This window comes from Diplotaxodon limnothrissa, linkage group LG7 (assembly GCF_057381915.1).
Source record: "Diplotaxodon limnothrissa isolate DT_005_m linkage group LG7, D_limnothrissa_male_GT1.1, whole genome shotgun sequence".
Classification (NCBI taxonomy): Eukaryota; Metazoa; Chordata; class Actinopteri; order Cichliformes; family Cichlidae; genus Diplotaxodon; species Diplotaxodon limnothrissa.
The window spans coordinates 70112290-70131774 of record NC_140602.1 but is presented as its reverse complement, the minus strand read 5'-3'; the positions used below and the strand labels follow the sequence as shown (position 1 = coordinate 70131774).

Here is a 19485-nt window from a genome sequence, read left to right as displayed (position 1 = left end):
AGCCTGTGTGGGTGGAGGCGTGCTCTGAAGAGAAGAGGAATGAAAGACGTGTGTGTGAATGAGAAAGAGACGGGGGGAGGGGTTAACATGAAAGGAGCAGAAGAGTTTAAATATCTCGGGTCAACCATCCGAGGAGAGCTGAGGAAGGCTGCACAGGATGGGGATATTAGAGCAGGGGTGTCAAAGTGAAATGAGCTGTGGGCTGCTGTCGTCTCATTGGACGGCCACTTTAGTGTGCAAGTAGTACAAAACAAGAAAACCAGAAATATTTTCTAAAATGTTTTGTTTAAATTTCAAATATTGTATAAGACAAAACTGCAAACGTGAATTCAGATTTATTTTTCCTCACTCTTAACTAACTGAAGCCTTTTGTTGAACCACCAAATAAACACATGAGTTTGAGACTCTGTCACTGAACTAACAGCATGTTCGTGCTCTCTGCTCATTTTGCCTTCATATTCAATCATTTTTGGCTTTTTAAAAAACTCATTTTAACATTTCACTCAACAACAAACAAATCCTCCCTAACAAAAAAACCAAACTGCATTATGTTTCTTCATGTCAGTATACGGGCTGTGACTTTGAAACCCCTGTATTAGACAGAATGATGACGATCGAGCTGGCAGGCAGGAGGAAAAGAGAAAGACCTCAGAGAAGGTTCATGGATATAGTGACGGAGGACATGCAGAAGGTCAGAGTGACGGAGGAGGATGCTGGAACAGGAGGAGATGGTCCTCTGAGAAAACTAAAGGGAGCAGCTGAAAGCAAAAGAAGAAGAAAAAGATTTTTCTCTGTGATTGTGCAGATTTTAGAAACATTAAAAAAATGTGGTTTGACATGGTTCCACTCACACCCAAGTTTGGAGGAGGGGTTCTTGTTGTGTTTGGGCGCGATATGCTCAGTTGATGTATGGAGGTGAATAAAGTTGGAGTGAAAAACTGGAGCTCCCGTGTCGTGTGTCCCAAGCCTCCATAGTGGCATGAAATGTAAATATTCAAATAAATTACATCAACATTATGCTGAAAGACAATAATTAACTAAGTGCACTTAGTTTAAAGGAAAAGTCGTATATGGGCGGTTATTTTGTTTATAACTTCCGATTAATGTCATTTAATTCCACTCTGAAGGGCAAAAGAGACTAAAAATTAACGGAACAAAGGAGGGGGAACAAAAGCAAGATACTGTTTCCACCCGAACACTTTTCTAAAGCACAGTCAAAATCATTCTTTCTGATTGGCTGGTCGAGCTGCAAAGAAGCGTAAAGGCTAAGATGTGAAGATCTGATTGGCTGTCCATCCGCCACAAACCGAGAGGACGACAAACTTGATTGGCCGAAGGAGTTCGTAAAGTTCTAATGGCGGATTCTCGCTGAAAATGTGAAATGCGTTTTGTTTTTGTTTATTTCTGGATTAATCTGAGTTTATAAATGCATTTAATGTGAGCAGTTCCGCCTCTGAAATGGCGACATTAGTTTTGGATAACGGAGCGTACACGGCGAAGATCGGATACAGCCAGGAGAAAGTCAGGTGAGATGTTAGCATGATAGCTAACGTTGCGGCTAAAATAATAATAATTAAACTGAAGAGGCGTAAAAATAATTTAGACTTTAAGCGACCTAACCTCTGTGTAAAAAAAGTCAAACCCTCACGCCAGATTCTATTTCAAATCTCTCAGTTTAAGGAATAAAATGTATTTCATTAAAACGCTTTCTTATTTCTTCTTTATAGACCAAATATAAACTCTCAAAGTCATCTTATAAATGTATAACAGCTAAGGGTGTTATACATTTATAATAGGGTTTTTTTTATTAAGTTAACTCTTAGGGGAGGCTTATTTTTCCAGTGTGCGTCACGTAAAACAAAATCAATAAGAATTTACTCGAACTTTTGCATACAGCTGTACATGATGGCGAAGACAACACACTGAATTTCATAAGGACAGTTTTGTTTCTAAAGCTATAATCCATGAGAGAATTGAGAAAAATATAAATTTGTACATATCTAAGAGAAAAAATGGTCACATTTACAAGATAAGCAGATTTGTAAAAACATGAAAATGTTTCAATGAACATTTGCAAAGTTGGTGGGTGGAATGAAACAAACTGTCAAATTTATGAAGGGAAACAGTTGCAATAAAAACATTTAAAAAATTAGAGTAAAAATGAGCAAATGTGTGAGAATAAAAAAATCATGTAGTTGGTAGAATAATGGGCGGCCCTGACGTGGACCTTCTCTCTGTCCCTCTCAGCGTCATCCCAAACTGCCAGTTTCGCTCGAAGACGTCCAGGTTAAAAACCTTCACTGCAAACCAGCTGGACGAGATCAAAGATCCTTCGGGGCTCTTCTACATCCTCCCCTTCCAGAAGGTGAAGTCACGTAAGGGTGAAGCAGCTTCGGCCTGACGTCAGACTGTCTCATTTCCACCGTTTCTCTTCGTGTCTTCAGGGTTACCTGGTGAACTGGGACGTCCAGAGGAAGGTGTGGGACCACCTGTTTGGAAAGGAGATGTTTAAGGTGACTCCACCCCTCATCGCTGTGGTGTGTTTGACTGAGCTCCTCCTGTGGTGGAGGCTGACCCTGTTTTCTGGGTGCAGGTGGATTTTGCAGACACGAGCGTCGTCATCACCGAGCCCTACTTCAACTTCACCTCCATTCAAGAGTCCATGAACGAGATCCTGTTTGAGGAGTACCAGTTCCAGTCGGCACTCAGGATCAATGGTGAGTCCTCATCCTGTTAGATTTCCTGTTACTTTCAGAATAAAAGCCTGGCATCTCGTTTTAGTAAGAGTGGCGCTCGTAAACTGTAAAAAACGGTAAAACTGAGCTGCTGATTTCGGGCAATCAGGGAAGCTTTCTTTGAATGATTTCCCACCTTGTTCCTCTAGCCGGCTCTCTTAGTGCTCATCACTACTTCCACACAAACCCCTCCGAGCTCTGCTGCATGGTGGTGGACACCGGGTTCTCCTTCACCCACATCGCCCCCTACTGCCGCAGCAGGAAAATGAAGGAGGGCATCCGCAGGTTAGATGACGTGACCCTGCAGACGCAGCAGCGATAACACCAACAGCAGCAACCTGATGCCTGTTTTTCCTTTTAGGATCAACGTGGGAGGGAAGCTGCTGACCAATCACCTGAAGGAGATCATCTCTTATCGGTGAGTCGTGCTTTGTGGCGCCGGCACCTCGGCCGGAGTAACTCTGGGCTTTTATTGAACTGTTGTTTTTCTCGGGTGGAATAATTGTGACACAGACACAGACACAGACGTCCTTAATGACTTTAAAACACAGGTGTGAATTTATTTTCAATTTTCTCTGATCCACACTGTGTGTGTGTGTGTGTGTGTGTGTGTGTGTGTGTTTGTGTGTGTGTGTGTTTGTGTGTGTGTGTGTGTGTTTGTTTGTGTGTGTGTTTGTGTTTGTGTGTGTTTGTGTGTTTGTGTTTGTGTGTGTGTTTGTGTTTGTGTGTGTGTGTGTGTGTGTGTGTGTGTGTGTGTGTTATCATCAAGCTAGAGTTCATGCTGGTTGGTTGAACTTGTAGCGTCTCTTCTGTTCTGCAGCTTAATGCTAAGCTGCTTTATCCAAAACCAGCTCTGATGTGTGTTTGGGGTCATTGTCCTGCTGGAACACCCGCCTGTGTCCAGCTGCTGATCTGAGGTGTAATTGCAGATTTTGGAGTCCGTCCTCCTTCATCACTCCAGAACCACGGCCCAGAGCGTGATGCTGCCACCGCCATGCGTCACAGCTGCAGTGTTCTCAGGGTTGAAAGCCTCACCTTTGCTCCTCCAATCAGCTCCATCTATGTCTCATCTGACCATCAAACTTTTCTCCAGAGGCCGTTTGGCTCGTCCATGTGGGCAGATTTCAGTTGAGCTCGTTGATTTTGGAGCAGGAGCTTCTTTCTTGGTCCTTGGAGATGTGAGACTGGCTTCACTGTGGAAGGGACACTGACTGGTGTTCCAGCAGATTCCAGTCCACAGCAGGCTTGATCCTGGGTGTTCCTGAACATCCTAACAGTTTCCTGTCATCTGAGGGGGGCAGTCTGGGTCTCTCCCAGACCTCAGTGGGGACAGATCTGAGTAACTTGTATTTCTGTGATCCTCGTGGAGTCCATCGCTGCCTCCGGTTCTGATTCGGCAATCCTCCTCTGAACAGGTGTTTAGTGTTCAGGTGACTCTTAGCTGATGACGGTCCAGCTGCAGCCGTAACACAGGAAGCTCGTCACACTCGTTCAGATTTAAAGAATTAAATAAAAAGTAAAATGATCCCTGTTTGTTTTTACAGTCAGCTGCATGTGATGGACGAGACTCACGTGATCAACCAGGTGAAGGAGGACGTGTGCTACGTCTCGCAGCAGTTCTACAAGGACATGGAGATCGCCCAGTAAGCAGCACGCTTTAGCCTGAGCTTCATATCCTGATCTGGGACTCTAAACAGTGTGACAGGGTTTCAGTGTTTTATCCTACGTTAGTCCTACGTTAACAGCTGGATTGTGAGTCCCTGTGTCAGAGTGTAAATGCACAGCAGCTGCTGGTTAACGCTGGACACCTGCTGTGGTTTGTCAGGGCCAAGGGCGAGGAGAACACGGCGATGAGGGATTACGTGCTTCCAGATTTCAGCTCCATTAAGAAAGGCTTCTGCAAGGTGAGAGACCCTCAGCAGGAGAGCTCGTGTTAACGCGCTGTCAGTGAGAACGTGTCGCTGCGATCCAGTCACGTGGCTTTGTCCTCATTTTGGCAGCATCTTCAGTGTGTGTGTGAATGACACATTCATGGCTCTCTGGTGTTTCTGCTCACCAGCCCCGTGAGGAGATGGTCTTCAGTGGGAAGTACAAAACAGGAGAGCAGATCCTGAGGCTGGCCAACGAGCGCTTCGCCGTCCCCGAGATGCTCTTCCACCCGTCCGACATCGGGATCCAGGAGATGGGAATCCCAGAGGCCATCGTCCACTCGGTGGAGTCGCTGCCTGAAGGTCAGCGGCTGATCCACGGCGGCGTGCCGGGGTCACCGAAACACAGATTTATGAATGAAACTGATTCTGTGAGCGTAGAGAAGAAAACCCATCAGAGCCTGTCACTGATTTCTGAGTTAATAGCAGCAGAGACGAGGAGACGGCTTCCCTGTAACTTTAATCACGGAGACCTTTTGGCAGCGAGCCGACGGTTCGATTCCCAGCCTGCATGTTGCTCCTGCTCACTTCCCACATTCCTGTCACATACACGACAGATACAACTTCAATAATAATGCTAATAAATAAAAGAATTTAACTATACAGTAATGTAATCATATAAAATTATATTTAATCAAAAGCACCAGACGTTCAGCTTCCTGTCCGTCGTCACTGTCGCTGTCCAATAAGAATCAAAATAAAGTGTAAACGTAAAATCTCATAATCCAAAATAAATCAAGTGTAGATGAACTACTCATCTCGTTTCTGTTTTAAAGCTGCAGACCAATAAAAACTGAATGTTAAATAAAAAAGTACTCTGACACTTTCAAAGACGGCCTGCGGGTGGCGCTGTGAGGAACAGCAGCTCAGCGTTTTGGTAAACGTGTGAATCTGTCCTCAGAGATGCAGCCGCACTTCTACCGGAACGTCGTGCTGACCGGAGGGAACACGCTGTTTCCCGGCTTCAGAGAGCGGCTGGAGGCGGAGCTGCGGGCGCTGGTCCCCGCCCACCTGCCCGTGTCTGTCGTGTTTCCTGCAAAGTAAGTGCTCCTCATCCTCACAGCCTCAAAATCTTCACCAAGTGGCGTTAGAGATGAGTAAACGTGGTTGGTTAGCTGACCTGCGGATGCTGCTGTCCGATGACGGAGACTTTAACGCTGTGTTTGTGTCTCGCAGTCCCGTCTGTTACGCCTGGGAGGGCGGGAAGCTGCTGGCTCATAACCCCGACTATGACGAGATGGTGGTGATGCGGGAGGACTACGAGGAGAACGGGCACTGCATCTGCGAGGAGAAGTTCGACATTTAGGAGTTCAAACTGAGCAGAAACATCGATAGTGATGATTTGACTTATTCCACTTTCACACGTGTCCTGCTACCACGGCAACAGTGTGTGTAAAGTGTGGAGTCTGGGTGGGGCAGGTTTACAGGTGGGTGGAGACTGAGGGTCCCCAAACCTGCAGGTCTGGATGCTCCTTGGACGGCGTGCTCGGGGCATTCAAACCACTGCTGCTGTTCCTGACGTTTATCCCCGAGAACCTGCAGCAGCCGCCTGCCTCCACCTCTGCTGGCTCAGTGGAGACGGAGGTGTGCCCGCCGCCGGGAGATCAAAGGCCCAGGGTCGAAGTCATGGCTCATAAATGTGATGTTTCAGCTCTTTATTTAAACTTGGGAATAAAAGGGAGTGAGCAGTCCCAGATAATCGCTGAATGAATAAACTGTAAGTGGTCAGAAGACTGTTTTTGTTTGTTTTTACAGTATTTTTAATGTTTGTGTTCTTTGTATGTAAATCTTAATTTGCATTTATTAAATACAATAATAAAAAAACTCCAGTGTTCATTTTTGAGTGGTTTTTTTTATATCTTTTGATATCTTGAATTGTTTAGAGGGTTTGGATTGAAACGGGTGCTCGGTTTTTACTCTGGGGTGTCCCGCGGTTTAAAGTGTTTCCTTTACTCCAAGTTTTACTTTTTTTTTCTTTGAAATATTATACACTAGTGGGGTTTTTGTTTTTTTCTTTCAACTTCTATTGCCTGTATCCTTAAAAGTAACCGCCGCACCGGGAGGTTCCAGTGTTGAAACCAAGCGCTACAGGTTGCTGCCTACGGAAGCCCGGGCGGTCAAACAGCGCAGAATTGCAGATGGCGGGCACAGAGAGGAAACGGGTGTTTTAGTGAGACCAACTCCTCAGACGGGTTGGACCGGATACTCTCGCAGGGCTGACTTGTGCCTGTACCATAAAAGCCACTTCAGACGTTTCAGCCTGAAGGTTTCAGCCTCAGGTGATCCTTCACGGACACCTGTTTAACCGGAACAGGTCTGGCTAGCCCCGCCCCTCCGGCGGCAGTGAGCCGTGCAGTAGCTGCTGTGGTAGCCTGGGTTAGCCCAGGTTAGCTGTGACCGTGTGATGATGTCGGAGAGCTGCGGGTTCCGATGGACCGTGGTGGTGCTGACGTGCCAGCATAAAGACAGCGTTTACGCGTTCCAGAGAGGTGAGGCGCATGCGCGCAGTACATGCTCTTTGAGCTTGAGTTACACCGAGCGGCCTGAGGGGGCGCTGGTGGACACTGATGAGGCCAGTTTATTAGGACTAATTTTAGAGATGTTGGACAAATGGAAGAAAGCAGTCTTACATATTTGTTTAATATGTGCATTGAAGGACATGTCCTGGTCAAAAAAGACTCCAAGGTTCCTCACAGCGTTACTGGAGGCCAAGGTAATGCCATCCAGAGTAAGAATCTGCTTAGAGGACTCTCCATTTACATGCACAAACTGGAGTCTATTAGATAGATATGATACAAACCACTGCAGTGCAGTACCTGTAATACCTACAGCATGTTCTAATCGCTCTAATAGGATATTATGGTCGACAGTATCGAGCGCTGCACTGAGGTCTAGCAGGACAAGCACAGAGATGAGTCCACTGTCAGAGGCCATAAGAAGATCATTTGTAACCTTCACTAAAGCTGTTTCTGTGCTGTGATGAGCTCTGAAACCTGACTGAAACTCTTCAAATAAACCTCTGCAGATGATCTGTTAGCTGTTTGACAACTACTCTTTCAAGGATGTTTGATATAAAGGAAGGTTGGAGATTGGCCTATAATTAGCTAAGACTGCTGGGTCTAGAGATGCTTTTTGACTAAAGGTTTAACTACAGCCAGCTTGAAGGCCTGTGGTACATAGCCGATCATTAGAGATAGGTTGATCATATTTAAGATCGAAGAATTAATTAATGGCAGGACTTCTTTGATCAGTTTTGTAGGAATGGGGTCTAAAAGACACGTTGATGGTTTGGAGGAAGTAATTATTGAAGTTAACTCAGAAAGATCAATTAGAGAAAAAGAGTCTAACTTAACATCAATGGTACTAAGAGTAGCTGTAGATAATATTACATCTGTGGGATGATTATTGGTAATTTTTTCTCTAATGATAAAAATGTTATTTGTGAAGAAGTTCATGAAGTCATTACTAGTTAACGTTAAAGGGATTGTTGGCTCAAAAGAGCTCTGACTGTTTGTCAGCCTGGCTACAGTGCTGAAGAGAAACCTGGGGTTGTTCTTATTTTCTTCAATCAGTGATGAATAGTAAGATGTTCTGGCTTTGCGGAGGGCTTTCTTATAAAGCAGCAAACTATTTCTCCAGGCTAAATGATGATCCTCTAAATTTGTGACACGCCATTTCCTCTCCAGATTACGAGTCATCTGCTTTAGGCTACGTGTTTGAGAATTATACCACGGAGTCAGGTACTTCTGATTAGAGACCTTAGTTTTCACTGGAGCTACAGTATCCAGAGTCGTACGTAGTGAGGAGGTGAAATTATTAACAAGATGATCGACTTCTGTTGGAGCAGCGTTCAGATAGCTGCTCTGCTCTGTGTTGGTACAGGGCATTGAAGATGATAACAGTGGGTGGATTATATTCTTAAACTTAGTTACAGCACTTTCAGAAAGACATCTACTGTGATAAAGTCTACTCTCCACCGCTGTGTAATCAATTATTGTAAATGTAAATGTTATCAGGAAATGATCAGACAGGAGAGGGTTTTCAGGAAACACTGTTAAATGTTCTGTTTCTATGCCATATGTTAAAACAAGATCTAGAGTGTGATTAAAGTGGTGGGTGGGTTCTTTTACATTTTGAGAGAAACCAATTGAGTCTAATAACAGATTAAATGCCATGTTGAGGCTGTCATTTTTAGCATCTACATGGATGTTAAAATCACCCACAATAATTATTTTATCTGAGCTCAGAACTAAATTAGATATAAAGTCTGAGAAATCAGACAGAAACTCTGTGTAAGGCCCAGGTGGGCGATAGATGATAACAAGTAAGACTGGTTTCTGAGTTTCACAGCTGGGGTGGACGAGGCTAAGCATCAGGCTTTCAAATGAATTAAAAGTCTGTCTTGGTCTTTCATTAATTAATAGGCTGGTGTGAAAAATTGCTGCCACACCTCCCCCTCGGCCTGTGCTTCGAGATTTCTGGTAGTTAGAATGACTGGGGGGTGTTGATTCATTTAAACTAACATAATCATCCTGCTGCAACCAGGTTTCTGTAAGGCAGAGTAAATCAATTTGTTGATCAATTATTAAGTCATGTACTAACAGAGACTTGGAGGAGAGAGACCTAATATTTAATAATCCACATTTCACTGTGTTACTCTTTGGTTCAGATGTGGATACTGTATTGTTCTTTCTTTGTAATTGTTTATGTTTAAGTTGTTTGTTGCTGGTTTTTAGTTTGTTTTTTGTCTGTTTGGGAGCTGACACAGTCTCTATGGAGATGGGTTTTTGGGGGGGTAGCAGGAGGAGAGAAGCTGCAGAGAGGCGTGTAAGACTGCAACTCTGCTTCCTGGTCCCAACTCTGGATAGTCATATTTTGGGGGGTTTAATAAATTTGTCCATATTTCTAGAAATGAGAGCTGCTCCATCCAAAGTGGGATGGATGCTGTCTCTCCTAACAAGACCAGGTTTCCTCCAGAAGGTTTGCCAATTATCTATGAAGCCCACATCGTTTCTGGGACACCACTCAGACAGCCAGCAATTTAAGGAGAACATGCGGCTAAACATGTCACTCCTGGTCTGATTGGGGAGGGGACCAGAGAAAACTACAGAGTCCGACATTGTTTTGGCAAAGTTGCACACCGATTCAATATTGATTTTAGTGACCTCCGATTGGCGTCACCGGGTGTCATTACTGCCGACGTGAATTATGATCTTACTGAATTTACGTTTACCCTTAGCCAGCAGTTTTAAATTTCCTTCAATCCGAATCAAAATCAGAAATACTTTATCCCGAAGGAAATGTCGCCTGCTCTGGCCCCTGTTAGTCAGTGCTGGTGGACACTGATAGTGTCTTGGGTGCCTTGAAAAGCGCTATATAAATCCATTAATATTATTATTATTATTATTATGTCGCTGATCATTTATTGCCATACATAAAATGTCATTTTTTGCCTGTTGCCAAATATCCTAAAATTAGCTTGGTCATAGTTCAACGATAGTGTATTGATCTCAGTCAGCTGATCTAAACCTTTGCTGTTGCGTCCGAGCTGTGTTGGATAAATCTGAGCTGCAGTAGAGCCACTGAGGTGCAGCTGTTTGCTCTAAAATCATGCAACACCCACTCAGTTTATAGACTCCTTCTAAAGAGGTTTCTTTTGGAAATGTTCCTGCTTGCAGTGAGAGTTTGGCGTTGTTATGATCTCACTTCTACTTTTGTGTGTCCATCAGAGCTGGAGCTGAGGCAGCAGCGGGGTGTCCTCTCTGCGGGTGCGTTGGTTTTGACCGTCAGGGACCGCCAGGAGCCGCTGGGCAGCGGCGGGGCAACGCTGAACGCTCTGCTGGTGGCCGCGGAGCACCTGAGCAGCAGAGCCGGGCACACAGTGAGTCCTCAGCCGCTCTCCTTCACCTGATCCTTAGTGACCATGACCCTGCAAAAACCAGAGAACCCAAAGATGTGCCCGTTGTTTTGATCTAGAAAGCACATGATCTCCTCGGATCGTTTCTCTCTGCGTGATTCTCGGTTTAGAATAATCCTCCTTCGTCTTAGCTGTGTCTCAGTCTGAAACATGCTGCTTTAGCTCCTCCCACTGCAACAGGAGACAAACTGTCACACGTCCTTTATGCGATCACCTGTTTTTCTCTCAGGTGGTGACTGCCGACGTCCTGGATGACGCTTACATCCTCATCCTCCACACGGTGAGTCACACAGCAGCGCCTCTCTGATGTTTTTGTGCCGCGGCTGATTTTTCCGATCGGTCCTCAGGGTCGGGACTTTCCCTGGAGCTCCTGCAGCCGAGCGTTCTGCTGGCTTCCCGAAGAGAAGCCCGATCAGAAGGTCCAGGCTCCAGTCTGCTGTCTGGATCTGCTGCTGGACCGCCTCAGCAACCAGGTGAGCTTCCACACCGTCCCCAGAAAGACCCTTTAAACGTGGGATGCTGCAGGGTTGAGTGTCGGGGCCACTTCAGTTTGCCTTGAATCGCTGAACACTGTTGTGTTTTCGTTCAGATCTGTCCCGGTTCTCCTCCCGGTGTTTGGGTCTGCAGCACCGACATGATCCTCGCCGTCCCTCCTGACTTTGGTAAGTGTGCCACACACAGTACTCTCAGTGCACACATACAGTACTACTGCATGCTGGTAGAGCACAGTGAGAGGGTCGAAGCCCCGGTGATCCTGGAAACGTCATGAATTTAATCGAACCATCCCCCTCCTCCTCGTCACGCTTTCGTGTTGGTCAGGTTTGTCCTGGGACGGATTCTCAGGTGTTCGGGTTTTGGCGTTACCTGGTGACGTCACCTATGCAGCCAATCATGGGGTCTACCTGTCCGACTCACAGGTGCTCACTTAGTTCATTCACACCTTTTTTCCATGTGCTCTCCTCTTTTCTCTTTTGAATATTTAAATGTTGTTTTCCGTCAGGGACGAGTCAGAGACATCATCTATCGAGGCACCAAAGAGCAGATCCAGCGCGCTGCAATGCCTGATGGGAAAGTGCCACTGGTGCGTCTTCTAGCTCAAATCAAACACACCTTTTAATTCTCCAGGAGAAGCCATTTAGGCTCAAACTGAAACACATCACAAAGTCACTGACAGATTCTCCACGGCCGAATACTTTAAGACTGATCATTTTATACTTTTAATCATTTTAATATAATTGTGATTTTTTTTTAAATGTCATTTTGAGCCTTTGTGTTTAATAATCACTCTGCACATGTTGGTTTATGCTCATGGTGAGGTGTGTGTCTGCAGGTGTCGGGTCCGGTCTTCTTCAGCAGGTCCGTGTCCGAGAAGTTACTGCAGACTCACGTCACGCCGCCTCTGGACGGCTGCACTTACCTGGGGCTGGACTCTGGAGCTCCGCCCCTCCAGGTACGTGTCATCCAGGGAAGTTAGTCTGGAAGAGAACTAAGACTTGGAGATGTCATGATGAAGGATGAGAGTTTCAAGTGGAAAAAAAAGATAAATACGAGAAAGTTGCTGAAGTTGTGTAATGGAAAGAAAAAATGTTTTTTGGATTAAAATAAATTAAATATATGAAATTAAACACCAAATATATGATACATGAAACTATGAAAGTCCATAACCCGAGCATTGATGTGATCTACAAAAAATAGATCAAAATATTATATATGATATTATATGTGTGTAAAAATGAAGTGAAATGATTTGTAATTAAAAATAAAAAGTCAAAACAATCCTTTCACTAAATCGAGAAATATGAGTTTTAACAAAACAACTAAAGTTTGAGTTACGATGCTGATTTTATAAAGTGTGTGACTGTGAGTCCCGCCCACAGGACTAACATGACCTCTGACCTGTACTCGTTTACCCGAGATCATAATCCCGGTTTGAAACATCGACACTGAGCGGCGTGAATCACCGTGGAGACGATGTTGGGCTTTTTGTAACGACTTTTGTTTGTCGGGCGAGTCGCAGTCATCGTCATGGCTACTAGACATCTAACCGTAGAAAGTTCAGATCCATCACGCGTGACGATGAGGCCCTCACACGACGAGATGTGCTGCGTTCAAGGCGCTACAGAGTTACCTGCTCCGACAGATGGCCGGCTGTAATTTAACGTCCTGTCGTCCATATTTAAAAGCAGCAGCACGAGCTGGAGCGATAAAGATTCCCGAGTTGTTTCCTGGTGGATGCTGATGTGACTCCTCGCTGTGGTTCCTCCTCAGGTGTCTCTCTTCCTGGACGTGTTAAAGTGTCTCTGCTCGGATCTGACTCGGGATCAGTTTGTGAGCGAGGAGCGAGCCGGCTGCAGTTCAGCGGTCGGGCCGCAGGGGGCGGTGGTGAGGAGCGGCAGGGCAGAGCTGTGGAGGATCCTGAGAGGAGCTCCGCTGAGTCTGGGTCAGTTTCTCCACCTCCTCCGTTCGCTCTTTCTTTATGCCGCCGTTGCCTGCTGACATGTCCTCGTTTCACAGTGTACGTCCCCGGCGGTCGCTACGACTACCTGACTCTGTCTGGGAAGGCGCACGTCGACCGACTGAGCCGCGATTGGACGGGGAGAAACACTCTCTCGCATATCCAGGTGATTGTTCCTGCCTCCATCCTTTATGTACAGTTTATGAATAATTGTGTAATTGGTGCTTGTTTTTGTGGGCATGTGAGAAACTAAGCGCTTCCCCGACTCCAGCTTCCCCATGTTGTCAAAATGAAATAAATACATCAGAAAATGACAAGTGAATTCATTCAAACTGGAAATACATGTTAAACACATTAAAATATTTTTATATGTTAATTCCTTAAATGTGTCGTTAATTAATTAAACTACATTACGAAGTTTTGTAAAAACATGTAGTTGTTTTACAGTTTGATGAATTATGTCACGTTCTCTGTCCTGCACTGTGTCTCGAGCGTCTTTCAAAGCTTTTCTTTTAATGTTTTTATTTAAAGGGACAGTACATATGCACCTGTGACTTAATTTGAAATGCATTCTGGGATACCCGGTGTCCAAGGACTTCCCAGCAGAGGCTCTGCCACTCCATCAGGATATTATCTAGGATCTCTCTGAACTGCAAAATAATAATAAGTTTTCAAAATAAAACGACTTCATATTTTGAATTGTTTATTCTCTCGACCCTCCATACGTGATGTGGAATGATTTCTGACTGAAGGACGACAGCTTACTTCCACAGATTTGATCATCAGCGGAAAATTCACGGAGGGTTCATTTAGTGAGACAAATGTCACGCAAGCTCAGCGATGACTGCAGTTCATGTTGTGGCCACCAGAGGTCAGGCCTCCATTATTGATCAATCAACAAGCGTTTAACTCTGCTCCACTTCCTGTTTCATCAGAACGAGGACGTGTTGAGCGAAGGAGGTCGGGTGATCAATAGCGTTTTGGAGGGAGCCGTTTCCGTGGCTGCAGGAGCAGTGGTGCAACACTGCCACCTACAGGTGGGGAGGAGTTTCAGACCCAGACTGTATTCTGACTGCACTCTCCTGAGAGCAGAGTCTAGTATTTCCACACTGCATGTTTCTCCAGACATGATGTTAGATCAGAAGCAGGAAGTCAGTGTTTTTATGGAGACAATGTGTCAACATTTCCACCGTCTGACCGTCAGGGTCCTCTGGACGTCCCAACAGGCTGTCTGCTGTCAGGTCTCGAGCTGTCGACCTCACCAAGTCTCCGGCTCCTGCCTCTCAGCAGTGACATCATCATCCAGGGACATCGGATTGAGCTGGGGGAGCTGCAGCTGTACGTCTACACGGTGATGGGAGCGCACGACGACCTGGAGGTAAAACACAGGAGATCTTTATATTCTCCTGGGCCGCCGCCTCCTCAGGGCATATGTGGCGTTCCAGTGTTATCTGATGTCTCCTCCTCTTCCTCAGATCTCCTCTGACGACAGCAACGCTTCCTTCCTCAACCAGACGTGGAACAACTTCTACAGCAGGACGGGAACACAGTAAGACTCAGCACCTCTCACCCACAGCCGGTCCCTTAAACGGCTGCCCCCCCCCCCCCGAGCCGTTCTTTATCTTAAAATGTGGGGGCGATCGTGGCTCAAGAGTTGGGAATTCGTCTTTTAATCGGAAGGTTGCCGGTTCGAACCCCGGCTTGGACAGTCTCGGCCGTTGTGTCCTTGGGCAAGACACTTCCCCCCGCTGCCTACTGGTGGCGCCAGTGTCCGGCAGCCTCGCCTCTGTCAGTTACAATGTAGCTGCCATCACCATCATTTACATTTTATGTAAATGAAACTGAATTTAAGTGAAATAAAAAGTTCTCCTGAATATGAAGAACTTCACAATAAAAGCCTCATTAAAAAATTCATAATTTATGCCTGTTCAACGCTGGAAATTAATTGGAAATACATACAGGAAATGCTGAGATTTATAAAATAAAAAAAAAAGAATTAAAAAATACAAAAATATGATTGATTAGTCTAATCAAGAAAGAACTACAACTGTGGAGGTAAAAGAATTCCCACCTGACCAGATGTGCTTCATCTTTCCCTCCTCCTCCTCCCAACACTCACGTCGTGTCCTCGGCTGCACAGCTTCAGGTTTTAGTTCAGAAACAGTTAAACTTCCATCTGTTTGATGTAGTTTGAGCTGAGACTTCTGGATGGAAAACTTATGTTTTTATGTCAGTATGTTAGTCATATTAATGACATCGTTGACCTCCTGACCTCCACAAATGTCACATGTGTGTGGTTGTGTCTCTGTGTGTGTCCTCAGGTCGGAGGAGCTGTGGGTTCGAGGAGAACGGCGCTCCCTCCTGGAAGCTCGCCTCTTCCCAGTCCTCCACCCCAGAGGAGGTGCTGTGGGTCTAGAGGGAGGCGTGGCCTGGCTGCTGGGGGGGGGCGGCTGCCTGGGAGGGTGGAGGGAGGCGTGGAGGCTTTCTTTGAAGGAGGTGCTGTTGCTCACCCACCAGGAGACGGAGCTACAGCGAAGGGAGGAGCTGCTGTTCCTGGTGGGAAGGCGGCGTGTGGCCGACGCCCTGAGGGGGCGCTCGGACGTCTGCCTGCTGCCTTGCGTCAGGGCCGCTGTGCTGGGAGGCCAGCAGGGGGCGCTGCTGGAAGCTCTGGACAGCAGTGAGTGTCCGCTCCTCTATGATGGGCCCATAGAAACAGCCAGTTTTGGCTCCTCCTTCTGTGTATCAAATAAGTTTTCTGATTGGCCAGTTTCAGGAAACTTGCTGAGGTTCCTTTGGTAATTCTAGTTTGTTTTCAGTCGCTGCAGGGAGCAATGAGCAGGGGGTGGAGCTCGGAGCAGATCTGGGCGTGGCTGCCCGCTGTCTCTCCTGCATCGCGGACGTGTTGGTGTGCATGGCCAGCGGGCGGGGAGGTCTGAGGAGCGGGCCAGCGGCTAATGAAGCCTGGAGCTCCGCCTACGCCATGTTGGAGGAGGGTGACCTGAGGGGCGGAGTCCACGCACTCACCGTGCAGCGGCAGCACTGGCTCAGCAGGTGGGCGCTGCACTGTTTGTGTCACATGGTCTGGCTGATATAGCGATGGTAAACGCCTTGGGTGTTGCTGCCTCCTACAGGCCTGATCTGCTGGTGCGGGCGGCGCGGCACTACGAAGGCGCCGGACAGGTGCTGTTACGGAAGGCTGTGATGTCATCTCAAAGATTCATCTCCATTGGACAGGGCAAAGTCCAGCCCCTTGGACAGTGGCAGGAAGTGGAGTGTCCAGCTAGGCTGGATTTAGCAGGTCATTGGATAAAGGTTCATGGTGCATTCAGGGGCAGTTGGTCCTTTAGACGCTGACCCTGTGTCTGTGTTTCAGGCGGCTGGAGTGACACTCCACCAATCGCATTCGAGCACGGGGGCTCCGTCACAAACGTTGCGGTGAAGGTCGACGGGAAGCGTCCTATTGGTGCTAGAGCACGTCGCATCTCTGAGCCCCGCCTCCTGCTGGTCAGCTACACTGGAGGGCGGAGCAGTGGGATTTCCACGGAGACGGCGTGCGACAGCCTGGATGACCTGAAGGATTACAGTCAGCCTCACGCTCCCGGTACATCGTTTACCGGCTAAACTGGGACAACAGGAAGGAAGTGGGAAGCTGACTGTGTGTGTCTGTGTGTTACAGGAGCGCTGCTGAAGGCGGTGTGTGTCTGTAGTGGGCTGGTGTCCCTGACCTCCCAGCATCCTCTGGGGCATCAGCTGATGGAGCGGTGGGGAGGAGGGGTGGAGCTCCACAGCTGGTCGGAGCTGCCGACGGGATCGGGATTGGGTGAGAAACAGGAAACAGAGCTTGTAGGTGATGGAGGAGTTCAGCACTTTGATTGGTCCTCTTTCTGCAGGTACCAGCAGCATCCTGGCGGGGGCGCTGTTGGCCGCGGTGTACAGGTGTACCAGGCGAACCTATGACACGGACTCCCTGATCCACGCCGTTTTGTACCTGGAGCAGATTCTTACCACAGGTTTGTCACGCCCTTCATCACTAAACACCTTCTCCTGCTCCTTCTCATCTTCCTCCTCCTCCTCCTGCAGGTGGAGGCTGGCAGGATCAGGTGGGGGGTCTGGTAGGCGGAGTAAAGGTGGGTCGATCCAGAGCATCCCTCCCCCTGCAGGTGCAGGTGGAGCGTCTCAGTCTTCCTGAGGAGTTCTCGCTTGCTCTGGAGCAGCACCTCCTGCTGGTCTACACCGGGAAGACCCGGCTGGCCCGAAATCTGCTGCAGGTGGGTACTTTCAGGATCAACCAATGAGACGCTCTCTGTGTACGAGCACGCTCCTTAATTCTGCTGCTTAAAAAACACTGGCAGCACCACGACGTGCGGCTCCTCAGGAGTTTTAAAGACAGGTTAGGAGCACTCCTCCCCCTCCTCACCCACTGACGGGGGAGAGAGGGGGAAGGAGCCTGCTTCCTGAAGTCCAGCCGTAGGATGGTTAAGCTCACATCTGTCCTCCACCCTCCTGTAATCATCCTGCTGCATGTACCTGGAGGCTGGAAATCACCTGTGCTGCTCAGACTGCGGTCCACCTGTCGGGTTGTCTGGCTGCACGTCTTTGTTCCCAGGACTGATCAGACATCACAATAATGACGATGATGATGATGATGATGGTGGTGGTGGCATCCTCCACACTGATACAGGGCTGGTAGACGAACTGCAGCAGCTTCAGATGGCGGGTTGAGGTTTCCTGTCTCCAGAATCTCTGAAGGCGGAGCCATCAGGGGCAGCAGCTTGGCCTGGCCGGAGTCTGCACATCTCTCTCCTGAGGGGGATGGAGCTGCAGGCGAGGGTGGAGGTGGAGCTGTTGGAGTGGGCTCTCCTTTCTTTCCTGTCTGCTCCACTCTCAGCTCCTCTTTCATCTTAAAAAGTTAAAAACAAAAGTCGATTCATGAAGTCAAAGAGGAGAAAAGTGAAACTCGTCAAGGTAAAAACAAGCAGAGCGAATGTGACAAGACTCCGAGTAACAGAGAGCCGTCAGGGTTGGAATAAAGCTGCTGAGATGAAGCTGGTGATGATGATGTGTGTCCTGCATGCAGGATGTGGTCCGCAGCTGGTACAGCCGCCTGCCGTCGATGGTGCAGAACGCCCAGCAGCTGGTGTGTAATTCAGAGGAGTGCGCTCGGGCCTGCGTGGACGGTGAGACGCTTCAGTGGGACATTTCCTACATTTCCCAGAATGCAGTGTGCCCAACGTCAGTGTGTTTCAGAAAGGCTAAATGACCACTTCCCCTACAGGTTCTCTGTCCAGGCTGGGGGAGTGTCTGGACCGCTCATGGCAGCAGAAGAAGCTGATGGCCCCGGGCTGCGAGCCAGCGTCAGTGCGCGCTATGATGGAGGCCCTGAGGCCGCTGGTCCTGGGCCAGAGTCTGGCCGGGGCCGGTGGCGGCGGCTTCCTTTATTTGCTGACTCGAGAGCCCCGACAGCGGGAGGCGGTGCTGCAGGTCCTCAACAACATGCCGGTAAGAATTGGTCAGGGTCAGAGGTCAAATTTATTCTATTCTATGAATAGAACAAACATAAATACAAGACCTGAGTCGGTGATACGCTGTACGTTCATGTAATACCACTTTGAACCACAGGGCGGAGCAGCGAGTCCAAAGTGTCTACGTTTGATGTCGTTCAGCTTTAATAAACCCACACATTCACAGGTTCTCTTTACAGGAGACAGTACAGTTTGTTCAGCAAAGCTTTTACAACAGCAGTTGACCTTTGACCTTTAGTCAGGAAAGATGACTTCACAACCCACTGGGGCCTCAAATAAACCCTGTCATTAGTTTTAAAGCTTAACTCAGGTTTAAAATCTTTAGTTCAAAACATGTCAGAGCTGCTCCTGTAAAACAAAGTTTATAATGAGCTCAGTGTGGACTGATCTAGACAGTTTATTTTCTACTCTTGACTCTGGATGATGTCACAGAGAGGCGTCTGATCAGAAGAAGCAAGCTTAAAAAAAAAAAAAAAAAAAAAAAAAGCCTAAGGTGGGAGGAGCTAAATTGTCTTGTTTTCTACGGGGCTGGCGTGTGATACAGGGGGATTATTCTGAACTGTGGATCATGCTAAGCTGCTCTGGCGGAGCAGAGTAATTCCTGACCATCTGTCCTGTGTTGATGGTTTCTGGTGTGTTTCAGGGTCTGGGAGACTTCAGCGTCCACTCTGTGGAGCTGGACATGGACGGACTCACAGTCCTTGCACCGTTAACCTGAGAACGCTCATCGTTCCTCGGCTTCAATCATGAACAGTGATGAAGAGGAGACAAAGAAGAGCTGTGTTCAAAGTTTGTGTTCTGGTTTTGTAGGAATCTGATTTTATAAATCAAACTGATTAATCAGGAGCATTGATCTGTATCTTGGCAGAATAAATAAAAGCTCAGTTTTGGACTGTTTGAGTCCGTGTCCTCATCCAAAGACGGCCAT

General features: G+C 47.4%; 2 protein-coding genes across 2 annotated transcripts; both read left to right on the top strand.

Moving 5' to 3' along the window:
- Nucleotides 1-1349: 1349 nt before the first annotated feature.
- On the top strand, nt 1350-6373 carry actr6 (actin related protein 6). Its single transcript, XM_085358863.1, has 11 exons — nt 1350-1526; nt 2248-2365; nt 2445-2513; nt 2594-2717; nt 2885-3020; nt 3097-3153; nt 4280-4378; nt 4561-4639; nt 4795-4966; nt 5565-5703; nt 5840-6373. Exons 1-11 carry the CDS (start codon nt 1459-1461, stop codon nt 5967-5969), a joined length of 1191 nt encoding a protein of 396 aa, XP_085214989.1. The 5' UTR covers nt 1350-1458; the 3' UTR covers nt 5970-6373.
- A 460-nt stretch (nt 6374-6833) lies between these two features.
- Nucleotides 6834-19442, top strand: fcsk (fucose kinase). The gene is made up of 23 exons (XM_085358862.1): nt 6834-7152; nt 10393-10544; nt 10810-10860; nt 10928-11053; nt 11170-11242; nt 11400-11497; nt 11581-11661; nt 11911-12030; nt 12849-13020; nt 13095-13201; nt 13971-14072; nt 14240-14413; nt 14511-14584; nt 15357-15712; nt 15852-16086; nt 16167-16333; nt 16409-16636; nt 16712-16855; nt 16926-17045; nt 17116-17303; nt 18113-18212; nt 18311-18534; nt 19201-19442. The coding sequence occupies exons 1-23, from the start codon at nt 7068-7070 to the stop codon at nt 19273-19275; spliced, it is 3252 nt and encodes a 1083-aa protein (XP_085214988.1). The 5' UTR covers nt 6834-7067; the 3' UTR covers nt 19276-19442.
- The last annotated feature ends 43 nt before the right edge of the window (nt 19443-19485 follow it).